Below are 15,266 nucleotides of genomic sequence, written 5' to 3' on the forward strand. Positions count from 1 at the left end.
TTGCATTATTCCTAATGCCATTAACTAAGGTAGGACTAGCTGTCTTCTCAAATGTGCAGGTGGCGTTCCCCAAATTCATTTCTTCTTTTCTCTCCTCTGAGCAACAGCTGCAGGAATCTCCTGGCTTTGTTTCCCCTCCACAACCTCTTGATCTACCACATGTGATTAATTCAAACAACCCCTCCCAATGAGAGCTATCATGAGTCTTTCTACACTGAGTCTTCTAACAGCATGCTGCACTGCATCACTTTGGCTCCAACAGCAGAAGACATCTTTCCTCTTCAGGAAGAGGACTGAATGTTTGCTCCACTGCAGCAAGTATGCACAATTTCTAAAGTCCCAGATCCTGGGAAGCACTGACAGTTTCTATTCAGGACTGTGTAGTTTTGAGCAACATTGGCAGGGCTAGGGGCTAACCTCCTGATTACTAGCAGAGACTCTCAGTGGCAGATGCCAGATGTGTGTGCTTCCCAGCATCACATGTGGAAACAGCCCCCTTTGGTTTGCTGCTGGGTTGCGACTGCAAAGATCAATTTGCTCCAACACTTTCCAGTATCTGAGAGTCTGTTACTGCCAATGGTGAGCACACCACCAGGAAAGTTGTTGCACAGTGGTCCTCAATGTGAATAGGCAAGTCACGTGGTGTCTTGTTAAGGTTCTTCTCTTTGATCACTCCCTGTCAAGCTTATTGAGCTAACAATTCAATAAATCAAATTAATTGATGTGGACCCTTATGGGAAGTCTGGCAGAACACAAATCTACTCAGGTGGTAATTTTTTTGATGTGTGGCCCTTCAACTACTTAGGATGGACATGAGTTCATGACCTAGTCCTTGCACTGATGTTGATTTTTTGCATTAAGAATTACAACCATCAGGAACGCTTCCCTGTGGCAGGCACACAGAAGTAACAGCAAGGAATGATTTTCAACTGGCTCTCAACACTACTTCCCACAGTGCTCTGCAGAAGAGGCCAGTTTGCATATACTACTCTGGGCAGGGGAAAGGTAAAATGGAAGAGACCTGTCCAAGCTCACCCAGAGGGCCAGGATCAATCCTGAGATTAAAACCCATGGTGTTCAGTAACAGGTGAGCCAGTGCTCTCTGCAAAGCCAACATGCTGCCCAAGAGAGAAGGACTGGGAAGCAGGAAAATTATTTCTACATTATCTTTCTACTCCATGTGCCTGAATACTGCTGGTCACACTTGGGGATCTGTGGCATAAACAGGGGGCTTTCAGTTCAGTGGTCTCTCCCTGTCCAGTGCTCCCCTCTTAAAGCCTGGTACAAGGTATGCAGGAGATGTAAGGTGGGATAGTTTCCTGTGGGTGGAGGGTAGATCTGCAAAAGCTGATGCTGCCTTATGCTGGCCTCCAAGCATGGAGTAGCCAGGATGACACCAAACCCTGCCCTGCAGGGAGGACATGTCTGTCCCCTTCTCTGGTCTGCACCAGGCTCTTCCTGCTCTGTGTGAGCTAAAGCAGAAAAATGGAAAACCCCTTTCTGAAAGGGCAAAAAGTGCTTTGTCACTAGCAAAGAAATTGCAAACACCTATCTGTGCATACCAACAAGGAAAGTCCTGGAACAGGGAGCATCCTAAGGCTCTATATAGCAGCTAAGTGAAAGCATATAGTTAAAAACTGTGCAGAGGCCCTTTGTCTTTAAAATACAATGTTAATGGCTGACAGCTACAGCAGGCTGCTCCACAAATAAATTTAAAGCCCAGGTAGTGCTTCGGACTGGGTAATCCCTAATCTCTCAGACTGAAGAGACAGCACGGATTTGGATACCCCCCAGCCTGCTAACTCAGGAGAAGATGCTTTGCCTGGAACAAAGCAAACAAATTATTCCAATGCTGTCATCCCAGCATTGCCAGAGGTTTCCAGGTTTCATTCTTTCACATTCACTGGTCGATGGTCAATGCAGTAAAGATAAGCAACAGTGCCTATTTACCTGCTGCTAAGTACTAGTACCAACATGTTCTGCACTGACAGGAAACCAGTGTTCTCAGTACCCTAGGCTCTAGCTAGCTTCTGGAGCTGACCATTTGCACAGCTCTGCTCACAGCTACAGCTCGCATTCACAGCATTGCAGCATTTGTCCAGTTATTTTCCCACCCACCATGTAAATAAAGTGACAAGTGACTTGAGAGATGAAAGCCACGTGCCGATGGGAGGAGATAAATGGGGAAGAGACAGAATATATGTCACGGCGCTCTACCCCTCCCCCAGCTCCTTTAGAAACAGAACAACACAGAAGTCCCGATGCTTCAGTTGCTTAATGATAAATTAACAAAGCAAAGCAAAGCAGGAGCAGAGACATCTCCCACAATTTGCACAGAAACAGCAAAATATACAATAGAAAATGTCACTAACACTCCATTCAGGCAGATGCACTTATTTTTTGTGAATGACAGGTTATTAAATGAAAAAAATTTGATCACCGGTACTTTGCTGCATGGCTGTTCCCCTAGTTGTCATTTCCACCCTAAGTGACCTTCTGCTTAATGCTGGGTGTTTCTGGCCTGTAGTCCTTCCTCTCCGAGACATTGCGTTTCACCTTGGCACTAACTGGAGACTCCTGATTCAATGAGGGACTTGAGTGGGATTTCTTCAGTCCCGGTGCATCATTCTCTCCTCCACTCAGCAGCTCCTTCACCCCTTCTTTCAGGAGGCCAACATATATCTCATAGCGATTTTTCTGGGAAATTAAAAGAGAGGCCTGAATTAGTCTGGAAGAAATTCTGCAGGAACACTTGAGAGACTCTGGCTAACTTGATGGTTTCTGCTGGCCTTGAAAGCCAGGAGCCTAATACGGATGCAAACAATAGTGTCTGATGTAGCCAGGAACAATGGTGGCTAATGCAAATTATGCTGTACAGAAAGAGCTTCGTGCAGGCTGAGCAGGGGTGCAATTTGAGGCACTCAGCTCCACAGCACATAAATCCCAGAGCTCTGCCAAATGGTGGCTCCCAGCTAGTTGGAGCACATGGTGTTTCCCAAGTAGCAACACCCAAAGGGAATTTACTGACTTTACTCACATTCTATGCTCATGTATATTGAGATGAAACGGGTGCCATGGCATGGGGAGGAAGTGCAGCAAACTAAAGGGCAACAAACAACCAGCTCTGGTTGGCTACAGCTCTCCCTTACAACCCTCTGTGCCCACCAGCAGGTCCTGCTTTCCTTGCTTCAGCACATGAGGAAAATACCAAAGCAGGGTACCGTTAAGCTCAGACTGTACCAGCTTGACCACCACTAAGCCCATGAGAGGATGCTCTGCAACACCAGACATTAACAAAAAGGAGCAGATGAGAGAGCTATGACAGCAGCATAGCATGTTCCCTTGACAGGGCCATTCATGATCAACCATGAAGGTTGCTGTCTGCTCAGATGCTTGTGTTGTGGAGTCTCATTCCCTGGAGACTTTCAAAACCCACCTGGATGCATTCCTGTGCAGACTAGCCTAGGTGATCCTGCTTTGGCAGGGGTGTTGGACCCAATGATCTCTTGAGGTCGCTTCAAGCCTCTGATATACTGTGATACTGTGAAAAACAGAAGCTGGGGCACGAGCTCCTGAGAACAGAGCACCCCACCTCCTGGGATCTGACATACCCACTAAAGATATGGTGCAGGCATTGTAATTAGGGTGACCTCAGCTGACTGGGGGACAGAGAAGCAGGGTGTAAACATCTGTTTTGTTATTTTCTATTTCAAAGTGGCAAAACAGCAGCCAAACTGTTACATTCCTGAGAGAGGAAAGTGTTTAAGGAAAATTCTTCCAATTTATAATAAAATAATAAAGTTCTGGTAATAACACTTATTTGAGGGCAGAAAGTCAAAAAGCCTGGTAACTGCTTTGAAGTGTGGAATATATAGAAAAAAAAAAAAAGAGAGAGAGAGAACATGACTGGGTTTTCAAACAGTCCTTTGAATAAACACAACGTCATAGAGGAGGACCATAAGGATCCACTGAAAATGAAATTGAAAAACACTGATATAAAATCCATAGCTGGAGCTCTGGTTCCATGTTGCCCGAGACAAACACAGGAAGCAGGTAAGATGTGTCATTTAATAAAAAAGGAAAGGGAGAAACAGCAAGCAGAACCCTGATGGTGATGCTCTGTGCTGATGGATGATTCATCATACAACAAATGGGACACCTTTGCAAAAGAGAAGGCAAGCCAGTGCTCTAAGCTTTGGATTAGCATTATATACATCAGAGAGTGATTCTACTACCATACAGACTTCTGCTTTTAGTTCCTAGAACAGAATCATAGAATCAGCCAGGTTGGAAGAGACCTCCAAGATCATCCAGTCCAACCTATCACCCAGCCCTAAGCAATCAACTAGACCATGGCACTAAGTGCCTCATCCAGTCTCCTCTTGAACATCTCCAGTGATGGTGACTCCACCACGTCCCTGGGCAGCACATTCCAATGGGCAATCACCCTCTCTGTGAAGAACTTCCTCCTAACATCCAGCCTATACCTCCCCCAGCGCAGCTTGAAACTGTGTCCTCTTGTTCTGGTGCTGGTTGCTTGGGAGAAGAGACCAACCCCCTCCTGGCTACAACCTCCCTTCAGGTAGTTGTAGAGAGCAGTAAGGTCACCCCTGAGCCTCCTCTTCTCCAGGCTAAACAACCCCAGCTCCCTTAGCCTCTCCTCATAGGGTTTGTGTTCCAGGCCCCTCACCAGCCTCGTTGCCCTTCTCTGGACATGTTCCATTACCTCAACATCTCTCTTGAACTGAGGGGCCCAGAACTGGACACAGTACTCAAGGTGTGGCCTAACCAGTGCTGAGTACAGGGGCACAATGACTTCCCTGCTCCTGCTGGCCACACTATTCCTGATACAGGCCAGGATGCCATTGGCTCTCCTGGCCACCTGGGCACACTGCTGGCTCATGTTCAGCCTACTATCAATCAGTACCCCCAGGTCCCTTTCTGTCTGGCTGCTCTCCAGCCACTCTGTCCCCAGCCTGTAGCGCTGCTCGGGGTTATTGTGGCCAAATTGGGATAGTTGGTCCAGTAAATACCACCAGGGTAAGACCCAGCAATCAGAATGGAAATTCAGCACCAGTTTCTGCCTTGCATGTCTTCCAATGGCCTCTTTGCCCTAGAGTTTGTGGGCTTAAGAGTTCTATTGCAATTAAGTAATGCATTTGGAAGTTTCTATTTATATTTCAACTGCAATAAACTTGCTCTTTCACTGATCTGACATTTAAAACTAGGAATTAAAAGCTGGTGGAAATTTTCTCTTAGAAGAAATTAATCTGGAAAATTTTGTCAAGAAAGTAAAAACATTTAATTTAAATAATTTAAAAGCTTCTGCAATGTTATCGCTGAAGACTGAATGCACATCATAAAAGAGGAAATGCGGTAGCCAACAATCAAATATCTGGCTTCACCTCTCACCTGACAGCACTCAAACCATCTCTCTCAAACCATAAATTTGCTGCAATGAACAACCACCATTTGAGGTATTACTTTCTCAGAGGACAAGCAAAGAGAAATCTTCCTTCCTTGGTTTCTACAAGCAAAGAAGCCAGCAAGAAAAAACGTTTCCTGCTGCATCCCTGAACAAAGACCAGGAATCTCCTGATTCACCCCCACTGAGAAGGAAACACCATCTCACGTGTCTTTCATCACAAACAAGAATGAAAGGAAAACCAGTGGAGGAACAAAAGCTAATTACAAAGGCCTATGGAAAAGAAATCTGGCTTCTTCCTTCCTAATGGCACAATGCTGCTTCCTTCGTGATTTAACAGGACCTTTTGATGTGGACGTATCTCTCTGGACGTATCTCTGCATGGTCTTTAGTACATACATGGCTGCAAAGTCTGGTTTGTGGTCTCAGCCTGAAAGAGCCTAGTACAAAACACTGCCTTATTTCCTTCCTGCCCTTTTGCTTTGACCCCTGTGGCAAAGTTTGTCACTAGTTCCTGCCTGACCCTGACAGGACTTTGTTATGGAAGTCCCATAAGAAAATTCCAAAATGAGGGGAAAGTTTTCATTCATGATTTTCACATAGCTCACCTTTTTTTTCCTTTTTTTTTTTAACTGCTTATTGATAGCTCAATACAGCCTGCAAAATCTGTGACAAGTATGAAGGGAACAGAGCACAGCACAGCAGCACCTCAAATCACCCTCTTGCACAAAACTGAAGCTGCCTGCCTAGACAGGCATTGCTGCAGTGATGATCACGTATCTGAACTGCATGGTTCAACTGCTCTTCAAGGCTCTCACTAGGGAAAAAGATGTCTTTTTCCTGGGGTACTGGTTTTGCCTTGTACTGAGGCACCTGAGGAATATTTCTCTAAATACCAGCATGACAAAATTGACAGAAAACAAACCACAACAATCTCCTTCTCCACCAATCTTTCTAAAATCATCTAACATTCCAGCCTACAGTTCATCCTAACTCATCCCTGTGTCGAGGACCCAAAGCTAAGAAACCTGTTCTCAAGGTGAAGATTCCCTACAGAGTAAAAAAAACTCACTCTGTCCATTTGAGTGCTGTGTTCAAAACTGACATTGTGCCACTGATCACAAGCCTTTGATCCCATTTTTTCAGCCAGTTTCCACACCACCTTACTCATGATTTCTTAGTCCACACTTTGTCAGTTTCTCTGTTAGAATGTTAGAGGAGACAATGTCAAAATCCCTGTTAAAATCAAAACCAAACAACATCCACTGCTCTGCCTTCCTCCATCACATCTCTTTGTAAAAAGGATATCATGTTGGTCAGGCATGATTTCCCCTTCACAAACCAATGCTGATTATTCACATAATCAGCCTCTTCCCTTTAATGTGTTTGGAAGCAGCTTCCAGGAGAATTTGCTCCATCACCTTGCCACAGGTGGAGAAACAGCTGACCAGCCTGTAGTTCCCTGCCCGTCTTGAAGACAGGGACATAATTTCTTTCCTCCAGGCCTCAGGGACCTACCTTGATTATGGCCTTTCAAAGGTCATGGAAAGTGGCCTTGCAATGACATCATCCAGCTCACTCAGCATTCATGGATTTGTCCCATCAGATCCCATGGACTTGCATATATACAGTTTAAATATTCCTTAACTTTATCCTCCTTCACAAAGGCTAAGTTTTTCCTTGCTCCTAATTTTCCCACAGAGCACACGTACTTGTGACTGCTGAAGGCTTGTCTTAACAGTAGACATACAGCCAAACATTGATTATCTTGGCTTTTCCCTGTTCTTTGTGACCAGGTACCCTGCCCCACTATGGAACCCAACTAGGGCCTGGTATCTTCCGTAGCTATCCTGAAGCTAATACACCTGAGGAAACCTTCCTTCTTGCCCTTCACATCTTCTGCCAGATTCAACTCCACAAAGACTTTGGCTTTCCTAAATGCAATCTTACCTGGTTGGACAGTATCTCCATTCCTCCCATGTCACCCACCACTGTTTCCACCTCCTGCACATCTCCTTTTTAGTGTTTTGCCAGAGGCAATTTGTTCATCCATGAAGGCCTTCAACCATCTTTGCTTCATTTCCTGCTTGTTGAACAATTCTTGACCTTTAGGGAGGTGATCCTTGAAAAGTGGTAAGTTTTTCCAAAGCCCTCTTCCCTGCTAAGGCCATATCTAAGAAGATTCCTCCAAGCAGTTCCCTGACAAAGTCAGCTCCCCTGAAGTCCAGGGTTATGATCCTACTTTTTACTCTGAACCCTCCTTTCATAATCATGCAGTCAAACATCTTGTGGTCACTGCTGTAATGGTTACCCCCAGCCTTCACATCCCCAACTAGTTCTCCCTATTTTGAAGTCCAGCAAAGCTAAATGTCTACTAAATGGCCACCTGTGTCAAGGAGTTGTCAGCACGCTCCAGAAACATCTTGGATTGCTTGCACCTGGCTGTGTTGTTCCTCCAGCAGGTACGAGGGTGGCTGAAGTTCCCTGTGAGGACCAGGGCCTGCAAACACGATGTTCCTTCCAGATTTTTTAAAAAGGCCTAGCAGAGAGTAATCTTGCTGTGTCTGCTAATCCAGCTCTCAGCTGGTGGTTCATCACCCTTCCTTAGGCAAAGTTTTATGTGTGGCCACTAATAACTCACATAAGAGGTGACTCCCCCTCCTTGCCATCAGTGTCTGCCCTTTTGAAAAACCCTGTGTCCATTCATAGCAGCACTCTAATCATGAGAGCTACCCCACCGCCTCACTTCAGCCCTGTTTTATTGAATATATAGTCTCTCCTGCTCACATCATTTTGTATCCTTAGCCTGCCAGCCCTTTCCACCACTTCCTCAGCTGATTGTTGGTCAGATCATTTTGGGTTTGTACTCCCTATATAAAACAGTATCAAAATGTCTATACAAAACATGAAACTCAGAGTTACAGCAAAGTCAAACCCAAAAGAGCAGTTGCAGCCTTATACAAAAGTACACAACCAGTCAAGCTGAGGAGTAAAAAGACATCTTCCAAAAGAAACTCATTTAAGACATGGCAAGAAGCTTAATTCTGGAGGCTTGTGTTGCCTCCAGCATCTCCTCTGGTGGTGTCTCTGACTTTTGACTTACCTGCTCTTTCTCTTCTTCACACTATGGACTTTCCTCGCTAGGCAGTCCCCATCTAGAATAGGATCCTTTCAGATCCCAGTCAAGATTGCATCACAGTTCTGGGGGAAAGAGCTCAAAGGTGCAGCCACAAAAAACACCAGTTATCTGCTGGTTACCAACTCTCTGCCACACAGCCCTACAATGTAGCATACAGCATGATAGATAAAAGCTGCTGCCAGATATGCAGAACAATTTCCTAATGCAGCTGTCTCAGTTCCATCACTCAGTCCCTTTTCCTGCTCATCCTAATACCCAATTCACTGGTACACAATAAAACTGTCTCCAATGAGGCATGCCTATGACAATTTTAGATGAACAATCCCTTAAAAGCATACCAATGGAAGACACTTATAATGATCTGCATTACTACAAAATGCAGTCATCTGTCCCATAAAGACAGGTTCTAACACATAGTCTTACAACATTAGATAGTTCCTGCCTGAAGGCCTTATCATCTTTTCAAATAGATATATCAGCAAAGGACAGAGGGTCACATTTTTATTCTCCATTTTACAGATGAGAAGCTAAATGCATGGCTAAGGCCGTAGGAAGTCCTTAACAGGAAGAGAAACCACATTCCAGCTTCCGGGATTGATGGGATGTATCTGTCTAACAAGAATATACTCCTTGACGAAGTGTAAGCTGAAAAAAACAGAACGTCAGGACTGCACCTCAAGTATAAGACCAGCTGCCCCATCCACACCCATAGGGTAAAAGTAATCATGTTTTCCATAGATACCTCAAACTCCAGATAGTGGTCCTTCAGTTTGTAATCATCTACTTCCTTGCCCTTGAGCTTCTTGTCAGGAGGATACGAGCGATGTTCAGCAAGCTCAGTGGAGATCTGCTTCAGCTTAGCTTCATGTGACTTCAGCTGTTCATCCTTCAGAAAGACATTAGGCACTTAAGTGAAGAATAAATAAGCAAAGGATAACAGAGATATCCCTGTAAAATAATACTAAGTAGCTTTTTCTTTCTTTTTCTTACTTTATCTTTCCTTTCTTTCTTTCCTTCATTTCTTTTTCTTTCTCTCTTTCTTCCTCCCTTTATCTTTCTTTTTCTTATTTTTTTCTTTATTCCTCTTTTTTTTTATTTCTCTCTCTTTCTCTCTCTCTATTTTCCTTCTTCTTTCCCTTAAATAATTTTAATTACATTAATAAGGTCAGTTATCCCAGAGCTCTGTCCCCAACAGCCTTCTCAAAGGCACCCAGGCAAAATGGCCAACTTTGCAGAAAAAGACAGCAGCTACCAGATGCCACTGGGAAGGATAGAGAACCTGTCATTCCTCACCTTGCTGAGAGCAACAGAAGCAGCTTGCTGCAGACTATTACTGACAACATGACACTTCTGCTCAAGTACATTTTTTGGCAAATTAATTCCGGCTGTTGTATGTGCAGTCAGACCAAGGGCAGAATAAGACAGCCAAAGAACCTGCCTCCAGTCTTCGCACTGTGCTTCCAGGACAGAAAGAACATGGAGGCAGGGTCCTTCCTTCCATTTCTGCACCACTTTGGTCTGTGATTTCTATTTGTTCAGGACAATACAATGCATCCAGAAAAGGAAGGGCTGTCCAGTCTCCAAAAGGTATGTCATTTTGCAAAGTTGCTACCAGCTTTTACCCCACTGTGACATTGGAGAAAGTGAGGAGATGCTACTCTCCCTTTCCAGGCAATTTCCTTTATCATAATCCTAGGCCCACACACTTCCTTCAGTCCATCTGTCAACTAACCTTCCCCCAGCTCAGAAGGTTTCCAGCTCCTGCAGCATGGCCTTCTGGCCATTTCTAGACTTGTATGTGAAATTATGCTTGAATTAGCTAAGTTGAAAATACAGACAAGATCATTCAGCTCTCCATGACTTAGCCAGAGTCATAACACCAGGTAGTACCCAGCTCAGCTCCCACATAGGTGCCTATCCTCAGAGGAAGAAATAGCTGCCAGTAGCTGTCCCTCTGTGGTGAGGCTACACAGCTTGCAGCTTCAAGCCTAGCTCAGACATGCCTACACTGCACTGTGAGTCACACCAGGGACTGAGCCTCTCAGCTCACTGAGCCGGAGCTGCAGAAAATTGCAGAGAGGGGAAAACTTCTACAGAGGATGATAGCTAAGCTCCAGCTAATCTTGTGTTTTAACTCTTCCAAAAGAACTGAAGACAAAAATGTGGGATAATTTGCCTCCACCTGTACATGGTAGGGTTCAAACTACTCATTACTGGCTGCCAAAAATTCTTGTTGCTGTTAGTAACTACCTTGGATCTATCTGCTTGCTCTCTATTAGCGCACAATCACTTTACTTTGTGCTGAGTCCTTGGTCCCAGTGACATCCTGATGTCCACCTACAGCCTGATGACAAGGGATCTTTGAGCAGCTATTAATTCAACCTTCTGTAAGGCCTTTGACACAGTCCCCCCACAACATCCTACTCACCAAGTTGGAGAGATACAGATTTGATGGGTGGACTGTTCAGTGGATAAGGAATTGGCTGGATGGTGACATCCAGAGAGTGGTGCTTAATGGCTTGAAGTCCAGATGGAGAGCAGTGACAAGTGGTGTCCCTCAGGGGTCTGTACTGGGACCTGTGCTGTTTAGTATTTTTACCAACGACATAAACAGTGAGATTGAATGCACCATCAGCAAGTCTGGAGATGACACCAAGCTGAGTGGTGCTGTCGATACACCAGAGGGACAGGATGTCATCCAGAGGGACCTGGACAAGCTGGAGAGGTGGGCCTAAGTAAATCTCATCAGGTTCAATAAAAGCAAGTGCAGGATTCTGCACCTGGGCTGCAACAGCCTGGGGGATGAGGTGTTAGAAAGCAGCCCTGTGGAAAAGGACTTGGGGATGCCAATGGACGAGAAGCTGGACATGAGCAGGCAGTGTGTGCTTGCAGCCCAGAAGGCAAATCACATCCTGGACTGCATCATAAGATGTGTTGCCAGCTGATCCAGAGAGGTGATTCTGCCACTTTGCTCTGCTCTGGTGAGACCTCACCTGGACTACTGTGTACAGGTCTGGAGCCCTCAATATAGGAAGGACATTGACCTGAGGGAGAGGGTCCAGAGGAGGGCCACGGAAATGATCAGGGTGTTGGAGCACCTCTGCTATGAGGACAGGCTGAGGGAGCTGGGGTTGTTCAGCCTGGAGAAGAGGAGGCTCCAGCGAGACCTAATAGCAGCCTTCCAGTACCTAAAGAGGGCCTATAGGAAGGATAGAGAGAGTCTTTTTCAAATGCCTGTAGTGATAGTATGAGGAGTAATGGCTTCAAACTAGAGAAGGGCAGATTTAGACTGGGTGTTAGGAACAGATTCTTTACCATGAGGGTAGTGGAATACTGGAACAGGTTGCCAGGTGAGGTGGTTGGGGCCCCATCCCTGGAGAGAGTGAGGCTGGACGGGGCTCTGGGCAGTTGAGGATGCCCCCGCTTACTGCAGAGGGAGTTGGTCCAGATGACCCTCAGAGGTCCCTTTCAACCCAGACCATTCTGTGATTCTATGATTTCCATTTGGAGCTTTTATGTGTACATGCACAGTCTTGGGAAAAAAAAAAAGGAAAAAACCCCACAACCTTAGTAAGATCTTTTCTAGACTAACTGTTCCTTTATATATATAACTTTGTCACATCACATCTTTTCAGTTGGACTAACCAAGATCAGACCCTGATCTGTTTTTGAAAGCTAACTTGGTGCAATGATCTCAAACAATCCATCATGTCCAGTCTCTCCTCCCTTCCCCATGTTGGTTTCTACCTGCATCCCAACTTCTGCCTGACCAGGAACAGGCCCTTTGAAGAAGTCCATCATGATTCAGATCACAAAATCCTCAAGAGCAACCACAGGGATTTGACAATTCGTATTTTTTTGTCAGCCAAATGAGAAGCAGCCTGCTGGCAGCTTTTCCACACTGACAGATAAAAGCAGACATGTTTCTGCTTGCCTTTGAATTTATCTGCTTTGAACACTTAACATTCTTCTGCCTTTAGCAAAAACAGCTTATCTTACCCCACTTTTTGTGTCTCCCCTTCTTTGACATACAAACCATAGGGCTGTGTTCTATTTTTTTTCTTTCCAGATTAAATGGAAACAATGAGGCCAGGAAACAACGTGTTAAAGGGGCAATCACACAGAACGAGTCAAAAAAAGGGGTTTGTTTGTGATTTGGGGTAAGTTACTGAAGTCCCATATAATATTTTTTTTTAAGTATGCATGAGCAAAACGAGACAAGTTAGTATTATTCAGTTTTAAACTTTAATCCAGAATAGAAGATGGAAAGTCGGTCAGCACATTGTGAGAAGAAAGGCCATGGAGAGGAAAAAAGTAGGGCCAGTATAAATAGCCCCCCGGGCTTTGAGAAATGCATGTTATGAGTTAGTGGTCCCTAAGCAGTGTTATTAAGCTATGAAGATGGCAAAAAATGCATTTAAGAAGTAATCCAGCATGGGCAAATGACTTTAAAAGCTACAGGAGGTTACTTGTAAAGCATACATCTAGGATTGGGATCTATCACCTCTGCCACTGTCAACTTCATCAGTTATGTTTCTGCAAGTGCAAGAGGAATTGCAGGCATGCATTACAGATCCCAAAGCACATGGAGCAAGCATCAGACACTGGGAGTCCGAAACAAGCAGAAGTGGATGGGGTTTTGTGCAAGAAGTAGTAGAGCCATGAAAACTCCCTGCCACAGGATGCTGTGGAAGCTAAAAAGCTTATGTGATCACAAGGGGAGACCAAAGACATTCATGTAAGAGATAGTTTATAAATATACACTAAACAGGAAATTCTTAAGCTGATAAGGGCTGGAGTCTGGAAAAGTATTGTGGGAGAAATATAACTGATGTTTGCATGACACATGAGCTTTCACCTCTTATCACCCGAGTAAGCCAAAGACCAAGAGTATGTCCACTTCTTCTGAAATGGCAATAAACACCCAAATTAAAAGACAAATTAAAAGATCAGTTAGACAGTGTCTGAAATGTCCATTGCAGAATCATAACCACAGGATGAAAATTCTCTGTCTGGTACTGGGAACAGTGGTAATTGCTTCTTTTCTTCACAAATATATAAAAAAATAATAATCAGGTCTGCTACTTCTCTCCCCTCACTTCAAAATTTTCATCAGGAAATGAACAGAGATTACTGTGCAAGCCTTCTCCTAGGAATGCTAGTGGAGACAACTGCAAAACAATGCCAAAGACCACTGTGCAGCCTCCAGCCAGCCTGAGAAGTCACCATCCCTTACTCTCTCTATAAAAAACAGCTCACCTGAGATAGCTTTGTTGTGGTGGCTGGCAGAAGTGGGCGACTGAACTTCTTCTGAGAGCCAATAGCCGCTGGAAAAGGTGGTGCAGAGAAGACAGCAGCCACACAGTTAATCTTGTTGATCCAAGTCTGCATTTCTTCTTGGCTCCTGGGAAAGAAATACATATTAAGCACCTGTTGGCTCAGCCTCCTCTACCTCTTTCCAACTCCTTCTATTTTTTTTTTTTAAAGCAAGAACAACCCAAACTGGACAAGTCTTAGAGTTTGCTCAGTTTTCTAGTCTGTCTTTGCAAGCACATAATTTCAGATACCTCAATCATAGGGTAGCTCATGATTACCTTAGCATCCACAATTTCCTAATCCAATTCAAATGACATAAGTGAAAGAGGCAATCAATGCCACAATTCAATCATATGTCCAAGGTCTCAACCATGCTGGACATCAAAAGATCTCTAGGAGATTTCACACAAATTTCATTGAAAAGGGCTCACGCACAAGACTGATGCAAAGTTTTTAATGTCAGAAGTAAAAGGCAGGTAATCTGTTCTATCCGGATATTACAGCCTGAAGAACTTAATGAAATTATTCTTGTATTAAGTAGTAACTTTGTTTCAGATCAAAGTGTACCTTCTAGAAAGACATCCAGATAGGACGTGATGACATCAGAAGACAGACAATCTAAGACTGCCTTTGGTCATTTGCTTAAATGGTTAATCACCCTCACTGTTAAAACTTTGTGCCTTGTTTCCAAATTGAATTTCTTGCAGCTTCCAGCTGCTGCATCTTGTTATGCCTTTCTCAGTTAGACAGCCTCTTAAAAATCCTGTTTCTTTCTCATAAACTACTTGTGCCCTCTTATCAAATCACTGTTTAATCATATTTATGATCAAATAAACAGACTGAACCCCTTAAACATTTGCTTTAACCTGTCCAAGCATGAATTTACCCCTCCTTCAGCACTGCTTTCTTTCCTCAATGACTGTCAGGAGCACTTACTGGGCTTGGAAAAGCAGGACCCTCCAATCTGCTGTTTTAAGCTTGAGGACATTTGGTTTCTTCTCATAGTCTGTTGCCTTGGATGCCAGCGCATGATGCACACTAACTGCATTCTTCAGATCTTCCTCCGACAAAGCCTTTTCTGGCTTATATTCATCCTGCAGAAGTTAACAGGAGTAAAATGGCATCTTATTTCTCCATGTGCTACTCCTTTTTTCCTCAACCTAGGGAAAAATCTTGTTCCACAGTCATGAATAATATTAAAATATATGAACTGAATGCAATCCGATTTGAGCACTTGTAGTTTTCACTACCTCTAACATGTTTTCCTTTCACTTTCTTTCTGTTTTGGTCTGTTTGCAAAGAAGAGAAGTAGCTCCGCTACCTGCTTGACAGGAAAGGGTAAATGGAGTAGCTGGCTATCACAACAGCTGTGGACTATTTGTCTTC

At 44.2% G+C, this 15,266-nt stretch overlaps 1 protein-coding gene across 2 annotated transcripts in view; it reads right to left on the bottom strand.

The window, feature by feature from the left end:
- Positions 1-2,484: 2,484 nt before the first annotated feature.
- PSD3 (pleckstrin and Sec7 domain containing 3) overlaps positions 2,485-15,266 on the bottom strand; it is an 84,100-nt gene continuing 71,318 nt past the window's right edge. For both annotated transcript variants that reach the window (XM_054398283.1, XM_054398284.1), the window contains 4 exons: positions 14,817-14,974; positions 13,824-13,968; positions 9,307-9,450; positions 2,485-2,697 (listed from right to left, as the gene is read on the bottom strand). In XM_054398283.1, coding sequence (XP_054254258.1) covers positions 2,485-2,697; positions 9,307-9,450; positions 13,824-13,968; positions 14,817-14,974 — 660 coding nt within the window. The remainder of the gene's footprint in view (positions 2,698-9,306; positions 9,451-13,823; positions 13,969-14,816; positions 14,975-15,266) is intronic.

The sequence above is a fragment of the Indicator indicator genome, chromosome Z, assembly GCF_027791375.1.
Source record: "Indicator indicator isolate 239-I01 chromosome Z, UM_Iind_1.1, whole genome shotgun sequence".
In the NCBI taxonomy this organism is placed as follows: domain Eukaryota; kingdom Metazoa; phylum Chordata; class Aves; order Piciformes; family Indicatoridae; genus Indicator; species Indicator indicator.